Source organism: Adiantum capillus-veneris, chromosome 25 (genome assembly GCF_014529385.1).
Source record: "Adiantum capillus-veneris isolate H3 chromosome 25, ASM1452938v2, whole genome shotgun sequence".
NCBI lineage: Eukaryota > Viridiplantae > Streptophyta > Polypodiopsida > Polypodiales > Pteridaceae > Adiantum > Adiantum capillus-veneris.
This window is the reverse complement of record NC_140955.1, coordinates 27,098,527-27,119,621: the sequence shown is the minus strand read 5'-3', so window position 1 is coordinate 27,119,621 and position 21,095 is coordinate 27,098,527. Positions and strand designations below refer to the sequence as shown.

At 43.5% G+C, this 21,095-nt stretch overlaps 1 protein-coding gene across 2 annotated transcripts in view; it reads left to right on the top strand.

The window, feature by feature from the left end:
* Positions 1–21,095, top strand: part of LOC147424612 (beta-carotene isomerase D27) — an 84,847-nt gene that overhangs the window by 49,498 nt on the left and 14,254 nt on the right. Inside the window, exons 4-9 of one of the 2 annotated variants that reach the window (XM_086499553.1) lie at positions 89–193; positions 429–528; positions 603–694; positions 834–914; positions 2,403–2,471; positions 2,673–3,247. In XM_086499553.1, coding sequence (XP_086355679.1) covers positions 89–193; positions 429–528; positions 603–694; positions 834–914; positions 2,403–2,471; positions 2,673–2,813 — 588 coding nt within the window. In that variant the 3' untranslated portion in view covers positions 2,814–3,247. Of the gene's footprint in view, positions 1–88; positions 194–428; positions 529–602; positions 695–833; positions 915–2,402; positions 2,472–2,672; positions 3,248–21,095 lie in introns of those variants that run through there. The other variant, XM_086499552.1, reaches the window with a different exon arrangement.

Below are 21,095 nucleotides of genomic sequence, written 5' to 3'. Positions count from 1 at the left end.
TTCACACTGTTCCAGATGCATGCATTATTAGGAGCCTTCAATTTGAGAACGAGACTCATCACATCATTTGTTTCAAAGATTGCCACAGGAAGCAGGATGGGATTCATCGAAACTTGGGTATGATGGCTTGATTGAAATAGCAAATCATCTTTTCAAGAAAAGCAAGGACAGAACAGATGCAGAAGTATCATCGGTAGGATTTTACTTGAGCCGGTGGTTAAAGTGGATAATTTTCTGGAAATATGATATCTATTTAGGTTCGGCTCACATGATTACCTGATACTTATTCAATCAATCAAATAGTTTTGTGGTATTTCAGTTGAAAGTGTCAGATGGCTAATTTAGACAACAATATTATAACCCATATTTCCTTAGTGCAATACCTTCGTAAACCTTACTTGTGTCTTATGTACTTTTGTACTTGGTAGGTGCGTATCTTAAGGTCACTATTCCCTCCTCTCTTACTGCCAATGTTCAAAATACTTATTGCTCCTTTATTTGGAGGGAAACCTGCTGCTGTTCTTACTGGTATATCTTCTGATATCCTTTTTCTACACTATATGCCCTGTTTCTGTTGCCTTCTGAATGTAGAATGTGAACAGCTCGAGTAACTAAAGCAACATGTCAATGGCTAATGGGGTCTTGTTCCATTAATACTGTCGAACTCAATGATGGCACCTTGTTAGAGAGTGGGGCAAGTATTCTATGAAAATGCTTCAAATTGCTGATAATTTTTATCAAGATTTTTGAAAAGGCAATTTAAGTTCTTACTTCAGCAATTAACAAGGGAGGGTTGAACAGACGGATAACTTCCACATATTTTATGTGTTTAGGTTCTTGTAGAACGATGTAAGTATTTGGAAGAAAGCAAGTGTGCAGGAATTTGTATACATACCTGTAAACTACCAAGCCAGGTAATAAGCGTAATCTTTTCTGAGACGTCTGTTCCTTATTTATGGCAAGATTCAAATGCATAATCCAGATGAAGCTGGGTTGTGGGTCTAGAAGTCATAACATAATTAACACTGCTGTAAACCTATCACGCACAGCGTTAGCACTTAAAACTTCAACTAAGCATGCACACATTGCGCGCATTATACCACACACTTAATACAAATCATTTGACAAATTAAGCATGCATTCAAGACAAGTGAACATAGAGAGAGTAGATACAAATCATTCGCCAAATCAAGCATGCATTCAAGACAAATGAACATAGAGAGAGTAGAGAGTAGAAAGGATAAACTCTATCGATGTGAAAGCCACTCTCTCACAGACATAGTGAGCTTAGAGGAGGCATAGATACAATAAGCTCCTTGGGAAGGGTGAAAGTGGAGATGGAGCTCCAACCTTATGTGTTCTCTCCTCGTGGTAAAGTTAGCACCTTGACATCGACATGAAGGAACCCTAACTTCGTCATTTTCATAGATGCATAAAACCCTCAATAAGGGTTCATCCTTGGCTGGGCATCATGTATTAAAAGTGGCCATATTTAGTAAAAAAGTACAAAGATTGAATCTAAGGTTATGGCTCCGTCTCTTTATCATCCTTAGGATTTGTACATAGGAGTTTTATAAAATGGAGGAGAGATACTCCCAAAATGTAATGGCCGGTGAAGAATAACTTCCCCATATATTTCACTCTAAATGTTGCATTGGTTGTGTTTGGACAAAAGTTGAAAAAATTGGGTTGACCCTCAATGGCTCTGCCGGCCTCATTGGTGCTAATTGCTCTAGTGCATCCTGTGACTGCACAAAAACAAAACAACAAAATCAAAGCAAGAAAAGAAAAAACCAAAAAGAAAACAAACACAAGACCAAACAAGAAATAGACACACCACCAAAGTACAATACAGAGTAAAAACACATAACATAAGGGAAAAGCCAAACAAAAAACAAAGACAAACGTGCGAGACAAAAAATACCTAGGCCGAACAGCAAAAAAATAGGAAAAGACTAACATAACCTAGCGACATAGAGTGGCAGCAAAAGGAGGGGTGGGGTCAGGGGGCGTATTGGACCATTGGTACCTTCTACATCGACTATTGTGGTTACCAGATTTTTGCAGTATCTACATCCATGCACATACAAAAAACTTCAATGTGCACGTCATGTCATCCAGTATGTTAGCTGGTGTACTGGTACTTGTTTATCTTGAAGCCTGAACATAATCATTCTCGAGATGTGTGTGCCCTCATGGGTCACATCATAATGGCAGCTCAAAGTTCGGATAATTGGAAAGAAAATTATTTGACTTGTCTTTTTAATGCCAATGGAATTGTAGCCTACCGGTAAAGTGCTCTATGAGAGTGGGTAGAAGAGAACAATAGACCTGTGTTGCACTCTTTTTTTTTTTCAATGGAGAGGCTAAATGTGTAAAAATGCTTGGTGCGTGCGCTTCAGACTTTTATCACTGACTACATGGGGGTACCTTTGACAATGGAGCCTAACTTTGAAGACTTAAGCTGCCAGGTACAGAGACATTTTGTTTTCAGCATTTTACAGCTACAATTGCAATCTCGTAAGTAATTATGCAATGCATAGGTATCTGTGCATAAATTTTGTAACACAACACCGCTGTTCCATGCCAGCATTTTGCTATGTAACTTTTGTGCATGCTTGTTGGACTCCTGCAGCCTTGCAAAAATTATACTCTTCCCTTTTCTCTTGCAGTTTAAATTTGGGGTTGCGCCTCCTGCTAGACAAGATGACGAGAGTTTGAAGACCCCTTGCTTGGACGTGTGCCCGATGGCCTCAATCAGACAGGGGACCTCAAAAGTTCAAGACTCAGAGCGTTGCCCTCAAGTGGCTTAGTTTAGAAGCTTATGGATTAAGCCTCCACGATCCTTTATCTAGCATTTGCTATATAGGATGGCATATTGTTGCCCCCTTTTCAACTTGTTGGTCTAGCTGGTTAACTGGGATCTCCTGTGTGTCAACTATGTGAGTATGGCACCAGGAAGCATCATGTCCAAAACATCTAGCTTAAAAGCTTGTATTGGGCATTGCTCCTACCCTTGGTCATTGTGAAGATGACCTTTTATATCATGTGAAAAATCAATCCAATGATGCCCACTGCTACTATCCCAGTGGCAGCTTCCCATTTATTGGCTTACCATTGCCATGGATGTCAGGTTTATAGTCAGCGGAGGTTCAAAATGTGGTTGTTGACGAGCATCTGTTTTTTGGTTAGCTTGGCAAACATCTTGCAGAAATCTATCCTATAGAACTTGAAAAAACATTTCTTATGCTCCTCTGTCACTTCAATGTAGAGGTTGTGTAGGTCATCTCTTGGGTATGCTAGTGTGTGCTTTTTTGGGGGAAGGGGGGACCACTCTTCCTTTGTCATTTTATGGGTTTTTTGTTTTGGATTTCTAGGGTTTGTCCCCCCCCCTCCTCTTCCCACACACACACACACGGGAAAAAAAAAAAAAAAAAACCAAGCTGATAGGTGCAGGCTGCTGAAGGAGACTGGATGGAGTAATTGCGTCCACATGGAAGCAGAATCCCTTCCCTCATATTTTATAATAGTATGAAGGTGCTTCCTTCGATTGCAGCACCTCTCTCTCTCTCTCTCTCTCTCTCTCTCTCTCTCTCTCTCTCTCTTTCATTTTTGTTTGAAGTGTAATTTCGAGTGAGAGGCTCTGTGTCGTAAAGTTTAACAATGGAAAGGTCGGGTGAAAGCTAAAGTCTACCGCCCTGTAGCGAGTCTACGGGCTGGTTTCATGCTCTCGTTGCCAGGATAGAATCACTTTTTTCTCAAAGAGTGTGCTTTGGTTGGTTTTCAGCGAGGACACAGAGCACATGAACTTGGAATTACACTATGGCTGATAGAGTGAACGACACGAGGGAAGAGGGTTTCTCTTCACAGGACAGTCAGGTTGTTCCTCCTCCAAAGTTAGAGGTTGGCGAGAGTCCACGGCCACCCCTGTGTACCTTTTGTTGATGTGAATGCTCCACAAGCTCAAGGGTTTATGACAGGGCAACTTGACGGGGATGTGTTCAAGACACAGTTGGTTGCTGCTGTGAATGTGTTTTCTCGGTTGGTGAAGAATCCTAGGTTTACGGAATTTCTGAAGCACCAACAATGTCAGAGCAGACAAGGAAACTTTCTCATGCAGGAGAGCCTGTTGAGGCTCATGCCCAAGTCCCTTGTGCATCTCAACAGGGCAGGGAGCACTCGCATGTTGCAGAGTCAATTGGGCCTCGAGACAAATTCCTTCTGTCCAAAACAGGAGGTTAGGACGCCTATTCCATAGTCTTTACTAGTTCGTTCAGCCAGCCATATTTCAGAGTCCAAATGTTGGATTAAATGGACAAGGAACGAGTTTCCAGGCTATGCAACCGGTTCTTTCACCACCCACGGTACATCCTGGGTATTTCGAGGGTGGGTCTGTGTTTGAGAGCATGGCTGGTTATGCACCTGGAAATCAGCAATATATGCCAGGAACAGTCTTTGGGGGTATGCAAGGCATGATGCCAAACCCCATGTATCGTAATATTGGCATGCAACAAGGGTTTCAGTGCAATCAAGGTGAGTTTGGGGTGTCCCGGGGCAATTTTGGCATGGCCGGTTATTGTATCGGCTTTAGCCATTTCAAAATTAATGAAATCCAATCTTGTTGTTTACTTGATCTACTTGAAAGAATTGAATGATGAACAAAGAACCAATATGTCTGAATTGGATAAAGAACGATAAGAATTCTGCACACGTAAGTTGATTGCTTCTCTGAAGGCCTACCAGGTGAGTAACCATAAAATTCTGGAAGTACACTATCGAACCAACCACCTTATCAAGTTAGCCGAGCCCAAAATGAAGAAATAATGAACGAAGTAAAAGAACTTCTAGTGAAGAGTCTCATCTAACCTAGCTTATCACCTTATTGTTATCCGGTTTTGCTAGAACTAAAGAAAGACGGATCTTGGAGAGTGTGCATTGATTATAGAGCTCTCAATAAAATCACCATCAAGGACAGATTTCCTATCTCAAGGATTGATGATATTCTCGACAGACTTTACCTGTCACGTGACACATCCAACCCTATGCGTCGGTGGACATGCTACAGCATGACAAGGGTTTAGTTCAGTCAAGTCAATCTACAATAGGAAGTGCTCTGGCATTTTTGTGAGTCTGTTTGCAGACTGTGCATGTCCAGACACTTAGAGTAGATGCATATCCTCTGGTTGCACACAGCATGATCATCAGCATTACCATCAGAATCCATCAGGAGCATTTTCTAGTGCACAGAACCCATTTTCCCTATTTTAGCCATTTTCATTTATTATTTTTAAGTGACTTTTGTTGGGAACTGGGTAGGGCAAAATGACTAAAGCAATATATAAGCAAACCTAGCGCTAGCATTCCACATCAGAAGAGGCAACAGGAGCACTTGCTCAACAGGCAACTTCTCAAGCAAGAACCATTGAAGACCTGGCGTTTTCTTCAAGCAAGAGCCAGCGTTTTTCTTCAGCGTTTGGAGCATTGCAGATCAGCGTTTTTCAGCTTTAAGGCTTGGTGTTTTTCAGCATGCAGGACCAGCGTTAGTGAGCCTACAGATCAGCGATTTCAGCCCCTGCATTGCAGCGTTTTCCAGCCCTGCATTGCAACGTTTTTGCAGCCAGCATATCAGCAATTCAGGGCCGCATTCCAGTGATTCCAAGACCGAGCAAATTCAGCGTTTTAAACCAGCATGACCAGTGTTTTTGAACAAGCATGTCCAACATTTTTGGACTAGCAAAGATAGCGTTTTTGTAGACGGCAAGACAGCGTTTTGAGCAGGGCATCAAGTTCATGGGACAGCCCCAACTTGGCGCGATAGGAACTGACTCACAACATTCAGTTTTCAGCCTTAGTATTGTCGACCTCGACATAGCATCACTTAGACTTGCACTAGCATCTTGTACCAGAGTTGTGCAATCAATAGCATAGACCTCTCTCGCCATAGAGAGAGGGGTCCTTGGAGGAGGGTTTGACAACATTGTGGTGTCGTATTCTTCTCTCTTTATCTCTCAGTCTCAGCACCTTCATTCACAGTGTCATTCACTTTGTTTGTGGTCATTTTTCTCACTAAAGGAACAGAAGGCTCTCCCTTTCGTAAGTAAAAGGAACCTTGAGCACAGTTCGGAGCACTCATCTTGAGCAAAGTCCAACATTCACTTCCGCTGTACCTTACATTGGTATCAGAGCTTTGGCAGTGTTCTGTATCACTCAAGGAAAGAACCATAGAATTTTTTTTTGCTTGTTGCGGTCGCACATAACCCAAGTCCTCTTGGGTGTTTCGATTCCTAATCGTGTTTTTGAAGAGTGACAGGAAACGGAAGAAAGAAGGGCTTGTCTTGTTTCCCTTGTGACTCTTTTCACTCATTGTGAGCGGACCGTGCACTTTGCGGCCGGCCAATCGACGTGAGGTGGGAAAAAGCAACCTTGGTGTGAGTGTAAGGCCGCCAAGGAGTGCGCTTGCAAGAAAGAGAAGAGCTTGGGTGAAGAGAAGATCCTTCTCTAACATAGATTCCAAGCTAAAGAAGAACCTCAAGACTTCAAGACCCTCAAGAACCCAAGACCCACAAGAACCCAAGTTCCTCGTGAACTTAAGAACCAAAGATCTCAAAGGATGGTCATCACGCGAAGCGGAATGGATACTTCGCATGGAGGTGGTGAGCATGGGAGTGGCGAATAAGAGTTTTTCCCACCCCTTCCCCATCTACGCCAAGGATTGCACTAACTCCTATGGTGTCATGTGACACATCCCAACCCTATGTGTCCGTGGACAAGCTACACCACAACAAGGTTCAGTCAGTCCAGTCAAGTTAGAGTAGTAGTGATCTGGCACTTTTGTGAGTCTATTCGTAGACCGTGCATGCCCAGTCACTTAGCATAGATGCATATCCTCCGGTTGCACACAACATGATCATCGAAATTCCCATGAGAATCCATTAGCATCAGTTAGGGGAATTTTCCAGTGCATTTAGCCTATTTTCCTATTTATTGGGATTTTCACTTATTGTTTTTAAGTGACTTTCCTACAAAAGTAGGTAGGGCAATTTTGCTAAGTTTCTATATAAGCAAACCCAAGTTAGCACTAAATGGCAGAAGAGGCAGTAGGAGCTTCCCGCTCAACAGGCAACTTCTCAGCAGTACCCCCCTTATGACCTTGCGCCATCCTCCCATCCCCTTGGCGTTTTCAATCCACAGCAGAACCTCAGCTTCATTAGCGTTTTCAGCCTTGGAATACCTGCAGATCCTAGCGTTTCCAGCCTTGGAATACCTGCAGATCCCAACGTTTTCAGCAAACTCTAAAAACGCAGCAAACCCTAAAAAAACCAGCGTTTTTGGATCAGAAATTCAGCAGTCGAAACGCAGGTTTTCAGCCTTAGCAAAGGTAGCAGATCAGCCCGAAAAGGTTGCAGATGGTTCCCCATTTTCAGCCATAAGAACACAGCCCAAAACAGTCATTTTCAGCCGCCGAAACAGTCCCAAAAATCCAGCATCAAGAAGATCCCAGATTTCAGCCCAAGTCGCCGTCGTCACCATCGTCGTCGTCATCGGCATAGTCCCATTGCATCAGTCCATTGCATTCGCATTGTACACCTTTGTGCAATCAAGTAGACCACTCTCGCCGACGAGAGTGGGGCCTTCGGAGGAGGGTTTTACAAACCTCTCGGTGTCGTATCTCTTCTCTCTCCTTCTCTCAGTCTCAGTCACTTGCACGCACAATCCACTCACTTTGTTCGTGACCACAACACTCTACAAGACGGAAAGCTCTCTCTTTCCCTAAAGAACTAAAAGGAACCTTGAGCAATAAAGATCACTAATCTTGAGAAAAAACAACATTCATTCCGCTGCACCTAACATTGGTATCAGAGCTTTGGAAGTGTTCTGCATTACTCAAGGAAAGAACCACAAGAACCACAAGAATTTTTTTGCTTGTTGTGATCGCACGAACCCAAGTTTATTTGGGCGTGGTGATTCCTAATCGTGTTTTGTTGAAGAGTGATAGGAATCCCAAGAAAGAAGGGCTTGTCCAGCCTCCCCTGGTGTCTCTTTTCACTCATTGAGAGCGGACCGTGCACTTAGTGGCCGGCCAATCGACGTGAGGTGGGAAAAAGCAACCTTGGTGTGAGCGCAAGGCCGCCAAGGGGTGCGCCCGCAGAAAAGAGTAGAACTCGGGTGAAGAGAAGATCCTTCTCCAACGCGATTTGCAAGCGAAAGAAAACCTCAAGAACCCCAAGAACCCAAGACCCTCAAGACTCAAGGACCTCAAGAACCTCAAGAACCCAAGATTCTCACGAATCAAGGAGCTCAAGACCCTCAAGAACCCAAGTTCCTCGCGAGCTTAAGACCCCAAAACCATAGTGTATGGTCGTCACCCGAAGCGGCATGGATACTTTGCATTTAGGTGATGAGCATGAGAGAGGCGACAAAGGATTCTCCCCACCAGGAGGTTTTTCCAACCCTCCCCCTTCGCCATCTACGCCAGACTCTATGGAGGCAATGATGAAGCAAATGATGGCCATGATGGATCGACAGGACGACAAGTTCCTTGCTTTGGAACACGAGCGCGACGCACGAAAAGAAAGAAAAGAACTAAGGAAGGAAGAAGCCGCAACAAGAAACGCCGCATTGGAGGCCGATCGTGTTGCGGATAGATTGGCTATGGAGGCCTAGCGTGAAGCTCAAAGGGAGCTTCGCAATCAAGAATTTATTGCCCAAGTCCTAGCCTCGAAGACCGAACCACCCAAAGATCGTGGAAGTTCGTCAAGTGGCGCAAGCCACGATGTGGATTCCAATCATGCAGTTACAGAAAAGTTGATTTTCAGTAAGTATGACGGTAAGATGGATGCTACAGTGATTCATTCTTGGTTGCATCAATTTAATGCTTATTTTGCGACAACTAAGAAGACAAGCAACAACAAAGTTTTGACGGCAGCTATGTACCTTGCCGGTGATGCCATTAATTGGTACCACGCATGGCAAGAGGCACAGCTAGCCGCGCACCTAGAGGTAGCCGACGATTTCACGCCCCTCTCTTTTAGTTGGGCTGATTTTTAAGATAAGCTCAAGGCGTGGTTTATGCCACCTCAATACCTCGCACGCTCAAGCAAAATGGTATGCCGGTTATGTCTTTTTCTAATCGTTTTTTGTAGCTAGGTACCCAATTACGGATGTCGGATGATGAACGCAAAGAGGCTTTTCTCTTTGGATTAGACGAGTATATCAAGTACGATGTCGAGGTATTCGATCCAATCGATCTCAACAAGGCGGTAGCGATTGCTCTCGCACAAGAGATGAAGCACAACAAGGGAAAGCCTAAGGAGAACATGACTTCCACAAGTACCTCGCAGACTCCTTAGAACGGTAAGAACGGTAAGAATGGTAAGAATGATAACTCTTCTAACCACTCTACCAACAATATCTCATCAAAGAATTCTTCCAATGAATCTAAGGGTAAGGCTAACACAACTGCTAAACCTAAGCTTACTCCAGATGAAAAGGTAGCACAAGGAATTGTAGGAGGATACATCACGTCGGAAGAACAAAGCACTTATTCTAAAGAAGGTCGTTGTTTTCATTGTCACATTAAGGGTCACATAAAACGAACATGTCCTAAGCTTGAATTGAATGAATCTAAAGAACCCACAGCACCCACTACATCTGTCAATGCAATGAATGATACCACGATTGTGCCCAAAGTTTCTCAGGACCCTCCCATTGATGATTCTCTCATTAAATGCTATGGTCGTACGTCAAGGCACCGTTTTGTCATATTGTTTTACCCAGGTAGTATGCATGATGTGATCAGCCCTTCTCTTGTTGAGAGAGTCCGCTTCGAAGTTAGTCCGAGATCTCCTATCGAGGTCTCTGGCTTTCGTCCTGGTATGGACGCTCTCATCACGAAGGAGTGCCTTGATGTGTTGTTTGCAATTCAACAGACTACCTTCACTAGAAGATTTGTTGTTTCTCCTCTCTCAGGATGTGATATGATTTTAGGCATGAAATGGTTTTGTGAAATCAACCCTCTCGTTGATTGGGAGGCTAGCACTTTAACTCTCAATGCAAAAAGTGATTCTCCTACTGTCTTTCATGGAGTGGATACTTCTCCTTCTCCATCTCTCATTGCTAATATGCAGGACAAGATTGAATGGATTCGGGACAAGGAGATTCTCTCAGTCTCTCTTTCTCTAAAGCAGGATACACAGGATTTGCATGATTGAAGCATGATGAGGATTTGAAGCACAATGATAAGCATGATGATTTGGATGATAATGATTTGCATAATGATTTGGATGACAATGACAAGCATGATCAAGATATGATTTCTGAGAAGCATGATGATTTGCATGATCAAGTTGTGATTTCTCACAAGCATGATGAGTTGCATGAAGAAGATGTGATTGTTCACAAGGATGATGTGTTAGTTGATGCTTTTCCTAGCGAAGCTAACCTCGTTATAGATTCGATCAATCACGAAGATCCGATCTTGGCTTTCGAGTCGAGGTCCAAAGAACCCCCACAAGACGATTCGATAGATCCCGAAGAACCGATCTTGGCTCTCGAGCCTTGGTCCAAAGAACCATCACAGGAAGTATTATGTGTTCGCATGATTGATACGCACGCATTGTTCGAGTGTTTCATTCGTGAAGGTTTCTTGTATTTTAGTCAGCATCGTCATGTGATCCCTTTTCCTAGGCATGACATATTGTATGTTGAGCAGGTTTCTCTCATGAATGAGCACGAATGTATGCAGATTGTTCATGAAAAGCTGAAAAGTTTGTATGTCAGGAAGTCACATTCCATGTCTCTTCCGTGGCATGACATAGTTTCCGAAAGAGCACATGATCGTATGAACACCAAGAATTGGCATTTCCATTGTGATTTGCCACAGTTGATTGATTTCGATCAAACAGAAAAGATTCGATCGCATTGTTTGCATGTGTTTGATGAACAGGTTGTCACTCCGTCTCTATGTTCATCTACATTGCATGCACAGTCTTTAGAGAAGACAAGATTTTTTTCCTTTACTTTACATGGAATGGGTATGTTCATGGTTTTGTGTTGGAGATGGTTTCAAGAATTTTCAGCCATGGAGATTCTTGAAGACGAAAGAAGCAGGACTCTAGACGAAGTTGAAACAAGAAAGGAGATTCAGAAAACTTTGTGTTGCTTTCAGCGCGTCCCAAAGAAGCAAGCGTTGCAGACCTTTATGAAGTTCAAGTACCACTCGACCCACACATCAGAGTGGGCCGGCGAAGAGTCCCTTCCAGGATTCCGGATGTTGTTGGCGATCTCCCTCGACGCCATACAGTTCGGTACCAGTACCTCACTTTGAAAAGGAGGGGATGTCACGTGACACATCCCAACCCTATGTGTCCGTGGACAAGCTACACCACAGCAAGGTTCAGTCAGTCCAATCAAGTTAGAGTAGCAGTGATCTGGCACTTTTGTGAGTCTATTCGTAGACCGTGCATGCCCAGTCACTTAGCATAGATGCATATCCTCCGGTTGCACACAGCATGATCATCAGAATTCCCATCAAAATCCATTAGCATCAGTTAGGGGAATTTTCCAGTGCATTTAGCCTATTTTCCTATTTATTGGGATTTTCACTTATTGTTTTAAAGTGACTTTCCTACAAAAGTAGGTAGGGCAATTTTGCTAAGTTTCTATATAAGCAAACCCAAGTTAGCACTAAATGGCAGAAGAGGCAGGAGGAGCTTTCCGCTCAACAGGCAACTTCTCAGCAGTCCCCCCCTTATGACCCCGCGCCATCCTCCCACTCCCCTTGGCGTTTTCAATCCACAGCAGAACCTCAGCTTCATTAGCGTTTTCAGCCTTGGAATACCTGCAGATCCCAACGTTTCCAGCCTTGGAATACTTGCAGATCCCAGCGTTTTCAGCAAACCCTAAAAACGCAGCAAACCCTAAAAAAACCAGCGTTTTAGGATCAGAAAATCAGCAGTCAAAACGCAGTTTTTCAGCCTTAGCAAAGGTAGCAGATCAGCCCAAAAAGGTTGCAGATGGTTCCCCATTTTCAGCCATAAGAACACAGCCCAAAACAGTCATTTTCAGCCACCGAAACAGTCCCAGAAATTCAGCATCAAGAAGATCCCAGATTTCAGCCCAAGTCGCCGTCGTCACCATCGTCGTCGTCATCGGCATAGTCCCATTGCATCAGTCCATTGCATTCGCATTGTACACCTTTGTGCAATCAAGTAGACCACTCTCGCCGACGAGAGTGGGGCCTTCGGAGGAGGGTTTTACAAACCTCTTGGTGTCGTATCTCTTCTCTCTCCTTCTCTCAGTCTCAGTCACTTGCACGCACAATCCACTCACTTTGTTCGTGACCACAGTACTCTACAAGACGGAAAGCTCTCTCTTTCCCTAAAGAACTAAAAGGAACCTTGAGTAATAAAGATCACTAATCTTGAGAAAAAACAACATTCATTCCGCTGCACCTAACATATGGAGGCTTTGGAACAGATGTTTATGGACAAGAGGATAGAACTAGAAGTGCAATGCTTTGCCTTGGAGCGCAAGCGCAAAGAAAGGCAAGTAGCATGGGAGCAAAGAAAGGAAGAATTGGATCGTAAACACGTAGAAAGAAAAGCAGAAAGAGAAGTAGAAAGAAAGGCCGACTTGGAGCGGTAGCGTGAGCAAGCGCGCGAAGTGGCCAAAGAAAGAATGGCAGTCTTAGAGTGTGAGCATAGGCACGCACACTTCAAAGCCAAAGTAAGAGAAGCAGAATTTGATCGTGAGAACAAAGCAAGAAAAGCAATATACGACCGACACATGAAAGAGATATTGCGACTCTTTTCTCAAGTGCAGACACAAATGCAAGAGATTCGGGAAAAGGAGACTCTCTCAGTCTCTTCTTCTACAAAGCATGACACACAGGATTTGCATGATAATGATAAGCATGATGATTTGCATGATTATGATAAGCATGATGGTTTGAATGACAATGATAAGCATGATGATTTGAATGATAATGACAAGCATGATGAATTGCATGATAATGATAAGCATGATGATTTGCATGAAGATGATGTGATTGCTCGCAAGGATGATGTGTTAGTTGATACTTTCTCTAGTGAAGCTAACCTCATTGCAGAGACGATCAATCACTAAGCACCGATCTTGGCTCTCGAGCCTAGGTTCAAAGAAACCCCTCAGGAAGAACCGATCTTGGCTCTCGAGCCTAGGTCCACAGAACCCCCCCCCCCCCCCCCGACCGAGGAAGTATTATGTGTTTGCATGATTAGTCAGCCACGCATTGATCAAGTGTTTTATTTGTGATTGTTTCCTGTATTTTAATGAGCGTCTTTATGTGATCCCTTTTCATAGGCATGACATATTACACGATGAACACAATTCACTCATGAATGAGCACGGATGTATGCGGATTACTCATGAAAAGATGAAATGTTTGCACCCAAGGAATTTACATTCCATGTCTCTTCCTTGGCATGACACAGTATCAGAATGAGCACAAGAAAGATTGAGCATCAAGCATCGGCATTTCCATTGTGATTTGCCAGAGTTGATTGACTTAGATCAGAAAGTCACGATTTGACCCCATTGTTTGCGTGTGTTTGATGAACGGTTTGACACTCCGTCTATATGTTCATCTGCATTGCATGCTGTTAGGTGCAGCGGAATGAATGTTTGCGCTTTGCTCAAGATGAGTGCTCCGAACTGTGCTCAAGGTTCCTTTTGTTCTTATGGAAGGGAGAGCCTTCCGTTCTTAATGAGAGAATGCTATGATCACAACCAGAGTGAATGGACACTGTGCGTGCAAGTGTATGAGACTGAGAGATAGAGAGAGAAGAGAGATACGACACCAGAGACGTTGTAAAACCCTCCTCCGAAGGCCCCACTCTCGCTGGCGAGAGTGGTCTACTTATGATTGCACAATATGGTACAAATGGAATGCATGAGACTGATGCAAGCCTAGGCTATGTTGACGATGATGACGGTGATGACGAAGGCGACCCAAGGGCTGAAATCTGCAATCTTGCTACTGCTGTCCAAAAACGCTATGGGCTGAAATCTGCGACTAGTCCAAAAACGCTGATTTGGGGGGCTGTTTTTGTAGGTCGTTGACGCTGAAAATCTGCAGGTTTAGGGCTGAAAACTGAGGTCTCTTAAGGCTGAAAACTGATGGTCTTACCGGGATGAATATGCTACTTCTTTATGCTGAAAATCGGCGAAGCCTGAAATCTGCAAATGCGGAGATCTTCAAAAACGCTAGGGCTGCTGATGGCAAAAACGCTAGCTTGTCTGTGACTTCTTTTGGCGATGAAGGCTGATGCAAACTGCTAGTGTTTGAACTTGCTGGCGATGGTGTAGATCTTGAAAACGCTAGGCAATGGCTGATGCAAAAACGCTAGCATGGGGGTTCTTGCTTGGAGGGGGCAACCGCCAAGGTCCTGTTGAGAAGTTGCCTGCTGAGCTTGGCTCCTGTTGCCTCTTCTGCCAAATAGTGCTAGCTCTAGTTGTCTTATATACAAACTTACTCAATTTGCCCTACCTACTTTCCAACAAAAGTCAGTTAAAAATAATAAGTGAAAAATATCAAAAATAGGGAAAATAGGTTAAATGCACTGGAAAATTCCCCTGAAGGATTCTGATGGAAATGCTTATGATCATGCTGTGTGCAACCAGAGGATATGCATCTACACTAAGTGACTGGGCATGCACGGTCTACGAATAGACTCAAAAAAGTGCCAGATCACTTCTAAATCTAGACTGACTGGATTGACTAAACCCTGATCGTGCTGTAGCTTCTTCACGGACACATAGGGTTGGATGTGTCAGGTGACACATGCACAATTTTTTTGAACGAATATTATTTTTCCAATCACTTTACATGGAATGGGTATGTTCATATTTTTGTGTTGGAAGTGGTTTCAGGAATTTTCATCCTCGAAGATTCTTGAACAAGATAGACGCATGACTATAGACGAAGTTGAAGCATTGGAGGAGCCACATAAGACTTTGTGTCGCTTTCGGCGCGGCCCCGAGAAGCAAGCGTTGCAGACCTTTATGAAGTTCAAGTATTGCATGACCCATGCATCAGAGTGGGCCGGCGAAGAGTCCTTTTCAGGATTCCAGACTCTGTTGGCGATCTCCCTCGACGCCATACAGTTCGGTACCAGTACCTCACTTTGAAAAGGAGGGGATGTCACGTGACACATTCAACCCTATGTGTCCGTGGACAAGCTGCAGCAGCATGACAAGGGTTCATTTCAGTCAAGTCAGTGTAGAATAGGAAGTGATCTAGCATTTTTGTGAGTCTGTTCGCAGACTGTGCATGTCCAGACACTTAGAGTAGATGCATATCCTTTGGTTGCACAAAGCATGATTAACAACATTACCATCAGAATCCATCAGGAGCATTTTTCAGTGCACAGAACCCATTTTCCCTATTTTAGCCATTTTTCATTTATTATTTTTAAGTGACTTTTGTTGGGAACTGGGTAGGGCAAAATGATTAAAGCAATATATAAGCAAACCTAGTGCTAGCATTCCACAGCAGAAGAGGCAGCAGGAGCACTTGTTCAGCAGGCAACTTCTCAAGCAAGAACCATTGAAGACCTGGCGTTTTCCTCAAGCAAGAGCCAGCGTTTTTCTTCAGCATTTGGAGCATTGCAAATCAGCGTTTTTCAGCTTTAAGGCTTGGCGTTTTTCAGCATGCAGGACCAGCGTTAGTGAGCCTACAAATCAGTGATTTCAGCCCCTGCATTTCCAGCCCTGCATTGCAGCGTTTTTGTGGCCAGCATATCAGCAATTCAAGGCAGCATTCCAGTGATTCCAAGACCCAGCAAATTCAGCGTTTTAAACCAGCATGACCAGCGTTTTTGAACCAGCATGTCCAGCGTTTTTGACCAGCAGAGATAGCGTTTTTGTAGACGGCAAGACAACGTTTTCAGCAGGGCATCAAGTTCATTGGACAGCCCCAACTTGGCGCGGCAGGAACCGACTCACTGCATTCAGTTTTCAGCCTTAGCATCGTCGACCTCGACATAGCATCACTTAGACTTGCATCAGCATCTTGTACCATATTTGTGCAATCAATAGTATAGACCTCTCTCGCCATCGAGAGAGGGGCCCTTGGAGGAGGGTTTGACAACATTCTGGTGTCATATTCTTCTCTCTCTATCTCTCAGATTCAACACCTTCATTCACAGTGTCATTCACTTTGTTTGTGGTCATTTGCACTTTCTCACTTCCGTAAGTAAAAGGAACCTTGAGCACAGTTCGGAGCACTCATCTTGAGCAAAGTTCAACATTCACTTCCGCTGCACCTTACATCAGGGATCCTCTTGTTTCTGCATAATTGATTTAAAAGTGGATATCATCAGATGAGAATTGCTCTAGGAGATGTCTACAAGATAGCTTTTCGGAAGACTTTTGGTTTATATTATTATTGGTGATGCCTAGTGGACCGACATTATTGTTTTCTCCAAGGATGAAGGATAACACACACACCATCTGCTTCAGGTCTTTCAAGCATTGCGGAAGCATAGATTTGTTATCAATGCTAAAAAGAGCGAAATTTTCTTACGGAGATACATTTCTTGGGATACCTTGTCTCAGCAGGAGTAGTACAGATGGACCTGGCCAAAATCGAGACTATCCGCGATTGGCCTGACATAAAGAATGTTTATGCTACTTCTTGTCACAAAAGCAGCTTTTGGAAAAGCAGATGCGATGGGTTAACATCTTGTCATAGTTTCACTTCCAGATTGTCCATGTTCAAGGACATAAGAATTTAGTGGGAGATGCGTTGTCTCGGAAGCCCTTGGTTCTGGCTATTTCGGTGATTCATTACAGAAGCTTCGAGGATATGGTTGACTTGTTCGCCACAGATCTTGATCTGCGTACATTTTTGCTCGGATACAGAATGGAGAGATAGTTTTAGGTTATTCTATGCGGGATGGCTATTTGATGCGGAAAACGATGTTGTGTTACACAGCCTTTGAGAAAAAAGGTTTTGACAGAGTGCCATTGCCCACCTTATGGGTCACCGCGACATAGATATCACCTTGAAGGACGTGGAGCGTTATTTCTATTGGCTGAGACTCAAAAAGGATGTGGATGACTTTGTTCGCAGTTGTTTAGTATGCCAAAAGGTGAAGTTTGACAGGCATAAGGCACATGGACTACTATAGCCTTTACCCATTCCCATCCGTCCCTCGAAAGCATTGCCATGGATTTTATCTTTGATCTCCCCAAGACTCAAAGTGGGCAATATGGCATTTGGACTGTCATTGACAGATTTAGCAAGCAAGCTCACTTCATTTCAGTAAAGAAAACAGTCAACCTGGATCATTTACCGAGACTGCTCATTGCTCAGATTTTCAGTTACATGGCATGCCTAAGACCAAAGTCTTCGACAGAGATCCCCGATTCACGAGTTTGTTTAAGAGGGCTATTTGGGAGAACATTGGCACGCGGTAGCAATTCTCATCATCATTCCACCCTCATACAGATGGGCAATCTGAGATAGCCAATTGAGTGGTTTTGGATTTATTGAAGTCTTACATCTCGGATCAGAAGACTCAATTGGATAAATACTTGCCTTTGGTGGAATTTGCCTACAATAACACGGTTCACTCTTCGACGGGGAAGGCGCCATTTGAGGTAATTGAAGGTGCTAAGAAGGTCCTTCCTTTTCTAAGCACCAAAGACAAGATTTTTGATGCTGATCAGTATACGAGGGACATGGACACTGCTTTTGCCAAGGTTTGCGAGGCTCTAGAGAAGCTCAAGCACGGCATAAGAAAGCAACAGATCGACATAGACGCTACTTGAAGTTGATGGAAGATGATTGGATGCTCTTACGTTTTGAGAAGGCACGCTAAGGAAACGAAAAGGAAAAGAGTGGCTTTTTCCAAAGCTTAGCATGAGGTATTATGGCCCTTTCCAGATTCAAGAAAAGATAAACGATGTATCCTTCAGACTCAACTTGCCAAATACTTGGAAGATTCACAGTGCATTTCATGTGAGTCTTTTGAAACCCTTTAAGGGTGAGGTGCCAATTGATGGGGAGCTTGACGAGCAACACGAAGTGGAAGAGATCGAGGAGATACTCGTTCCATAACAGATTCTTGCACATAAGGAAAGAAAAGGTGAAAGGTAAAGTGATTCAGCGGTTCTTAGTGAATTTTAAGAACTATCCTGCATTGGATGCGAAGTGGATGGTGGAGGAGGACCTAACAGATACTCCTCGGATTTTGGAACTTTACCTTGAGACTTTTGGATTTGTTGCGTCTATTACGAAAGATCACGCGGATGAGTAGGGTTAAATCTGGTGCAGATGGGATTGCACAAGAGGGGAGTCACTCCGCTCCTTTGTCACAAAGTACATGGATGGAATAGTCATCGATTTTCCTTTGGATTTTAGGGATATTGCTGTGCTGACAGTATTCTGCTGTATGACTATGACTATTGAAAGTGGACTTGAAGTTGATCGATGTGTACTCTCTCATGTGATTTTGTTTGAGTGTAGTAATGAAAGACGAAATGACTGCAACAGTTCAGTCTTGAGAATCTTTAGACATGATCGCAATAAGAAGAATTAGCTAATCCGACATGCTAAATATGTTGCCAGGAATCATGGTCTTAGATCTGGAATCAATTTCTATGTGATTGATATGATATGAATGTGCACTGACTAAGTCGTCTTTGTGCAATTGCTAGATTTATGTTAGTCTAGTGCGTCGGTGCTTAGATCCGGTGTCTACTGAATTGGTTTATGGCTTCTGTTTGTTTTGCAAGCGTAATCGAGGGCGATTACAACTCTTTCAAGAGGGGGGTATGTCACAAATTGATGACGTGGCATGTCCATAGTTGTACCCAACTTATAGGGCACCTGCCGACAAGGCCCCTAGGGACACTAGGAAAAATAAAAAGACTGGCGGATAGTAGAATGTACGGAAATTTTTGCAAAACGTGCTGAGCATGCTGACGTGGCTGTTCGTACGGAAATCTTTGCAAAATGTGTTGTTGTGGTGACGTGGCATGCTGTACGAATTTTTGCTTTGAGTACTGGCTGGTTTTGGAGAGCCTAGTGCTTTTGAATTGCAAGCTTTTCATGTCCTGCTTTTCACCTAGGCCAAGGGCCTTTAAATAAGCCCCTTGGGCTCTCTTTGGCTCACTTCGTGTTGACGAGCCGATGAGCAGAGGCGACCCAAGGGCAACTGTACTTTGATTGATTATTAATAGAAAAAGAAATATGGAAAGGGGCACCAATCTTTGGGGCCAATCTCTTTGGGCACAGAACTACACCGGGCCGTGTCGACTCAAATTGAAATGTGATTTAAATTGTGAAGTGTATAAAATGATTCTCTCTTGTGTCGCGACAGATTCCAGACTTGGGGTGTCCAGGTTTGTTACAACAGGGGGAAATTTTATAGAAGCCTCCAAGGTCAGGAAAGTTGCCACTTTTTTGAAAGGTAATGCGCGTGCATGGTGGACGACATTGTTGATGCAAGGACAGACACCCGCCACATGGGTTTACTTCAAGCAAATGTTTGTATCTATATGGATGTCAAACACATTTGATGCCGATGTCATGACAGATTGAAACCAACTCACTGCGGCTACTTGCAAGAGCCTAGATGAGTACAATCGGAGGTTCTGTAAAGCGTCACTCATTAATCTCCTACAGGTTTGTGTCGCTGATAGAGCAGATTGAGAAGTATTGTTGTTGGCTCATTTTACTCCAGATTGTTTATAGAGGAAGAGGCTAGCTGACTCAGAGAACAAGAAAGAACAAACGTTCAAACCCACGACAGGTTTAATGCTAGATACAATGGTGATAGGCCAAACTCGGATGCCAATGAGTTATGCAGAGCGTGGAGTAAAGTGAGGTATTAGACAACATTTATTTTCTTTGATTCAAGTGCTAAGGAAAGCTTTATCTGGCCAGAGTTGGCTATCAAATTGGGCATCAAAGCTGAAGAGATGGGGTACATAGCAGAGGCAAGTTTGGCATGTCGTGACCATTCAAAGTGTGTTACTCCCAACATTGAAAAGTTGTGTCTGCATATTCAGTCGTATGTGGACACAGAGAAATTTTACATCATGCCACTCGAAGGGTGCGATGCGTTGTTGAGAATCCCATGGATGTTACGTGTAGATGAAGTGGTGGATGTTTTCAACAAAGGGTCACCCTGTAGCATAGGGGCAAAACTCACATCTTGGATGTAAAGCTTAAAGGGGACTCTGTCCCTATTGCATCAGCTTCGGCTATCGCTTCTGTAATTAAGAATCATCTTTCTGCGTACTTGATTTTTGCACGTGATGTTTCAGATAAATGTCAGTGAAATTTATCTGTGTTGGATAAAGAAAGGTTAGCATTTTTGTTAGAGTCTAGTTGAGTGTTTTTGTGATTCATTACCGGCTCAGTTGCCGCTAGAGAGGCCTGATGATCTTGTGATAGATTTGGTGCCAGGTTGTAGCTCATCAAATAGACCTTTCTACAGGGTTAGTGCGGCCAATTAGAAAGAGATCATGAGCCAAGTAGAGGAGCTGTTAGAAAAAGGGCTGATTCAACCTAGTTCTTCCCCCTTTTGCTCCCTAGTGCTTCTAGTAGAAAAGAAGGATGGCTCTTGGCGCATGTGTATTGATTACCGTGCGTTCAATAAGAGAATGCTGCAATTTTCAGCAGGATAGACCTTAAGAGTGGACACCATTAGATTCGCATCAGCAGATTCGGATCAGACTAGAGGATGTGCACAAGACTGCGTTTAGAATGACATTTGGTCTATATGAGTTTTTAGTGATGCCATTTGTTCTTACAAATGCTCTTGCTACGTTCAGTAGGATGATGGATCGGATCTTCTGTCCACATCAAAAGCTTGTTGGCACACTCTTTGATGATACGATAGTCTATTCAAAGAATGAATAGTATATAGATAGTCTATTCAAAGAATGAAGAGGAGCATAGGCGTCACTTAACCATTGTGTTCGAATAGTACCACAGTCATAGGTTGCTCATCAACCCCAAAAAAAGTGAATTTTCTTGGAAGAGATCCACTTTCTAGGCCACATAGTATCAAGAGATGGTGTCCGAATGGATCTTGCCAAGG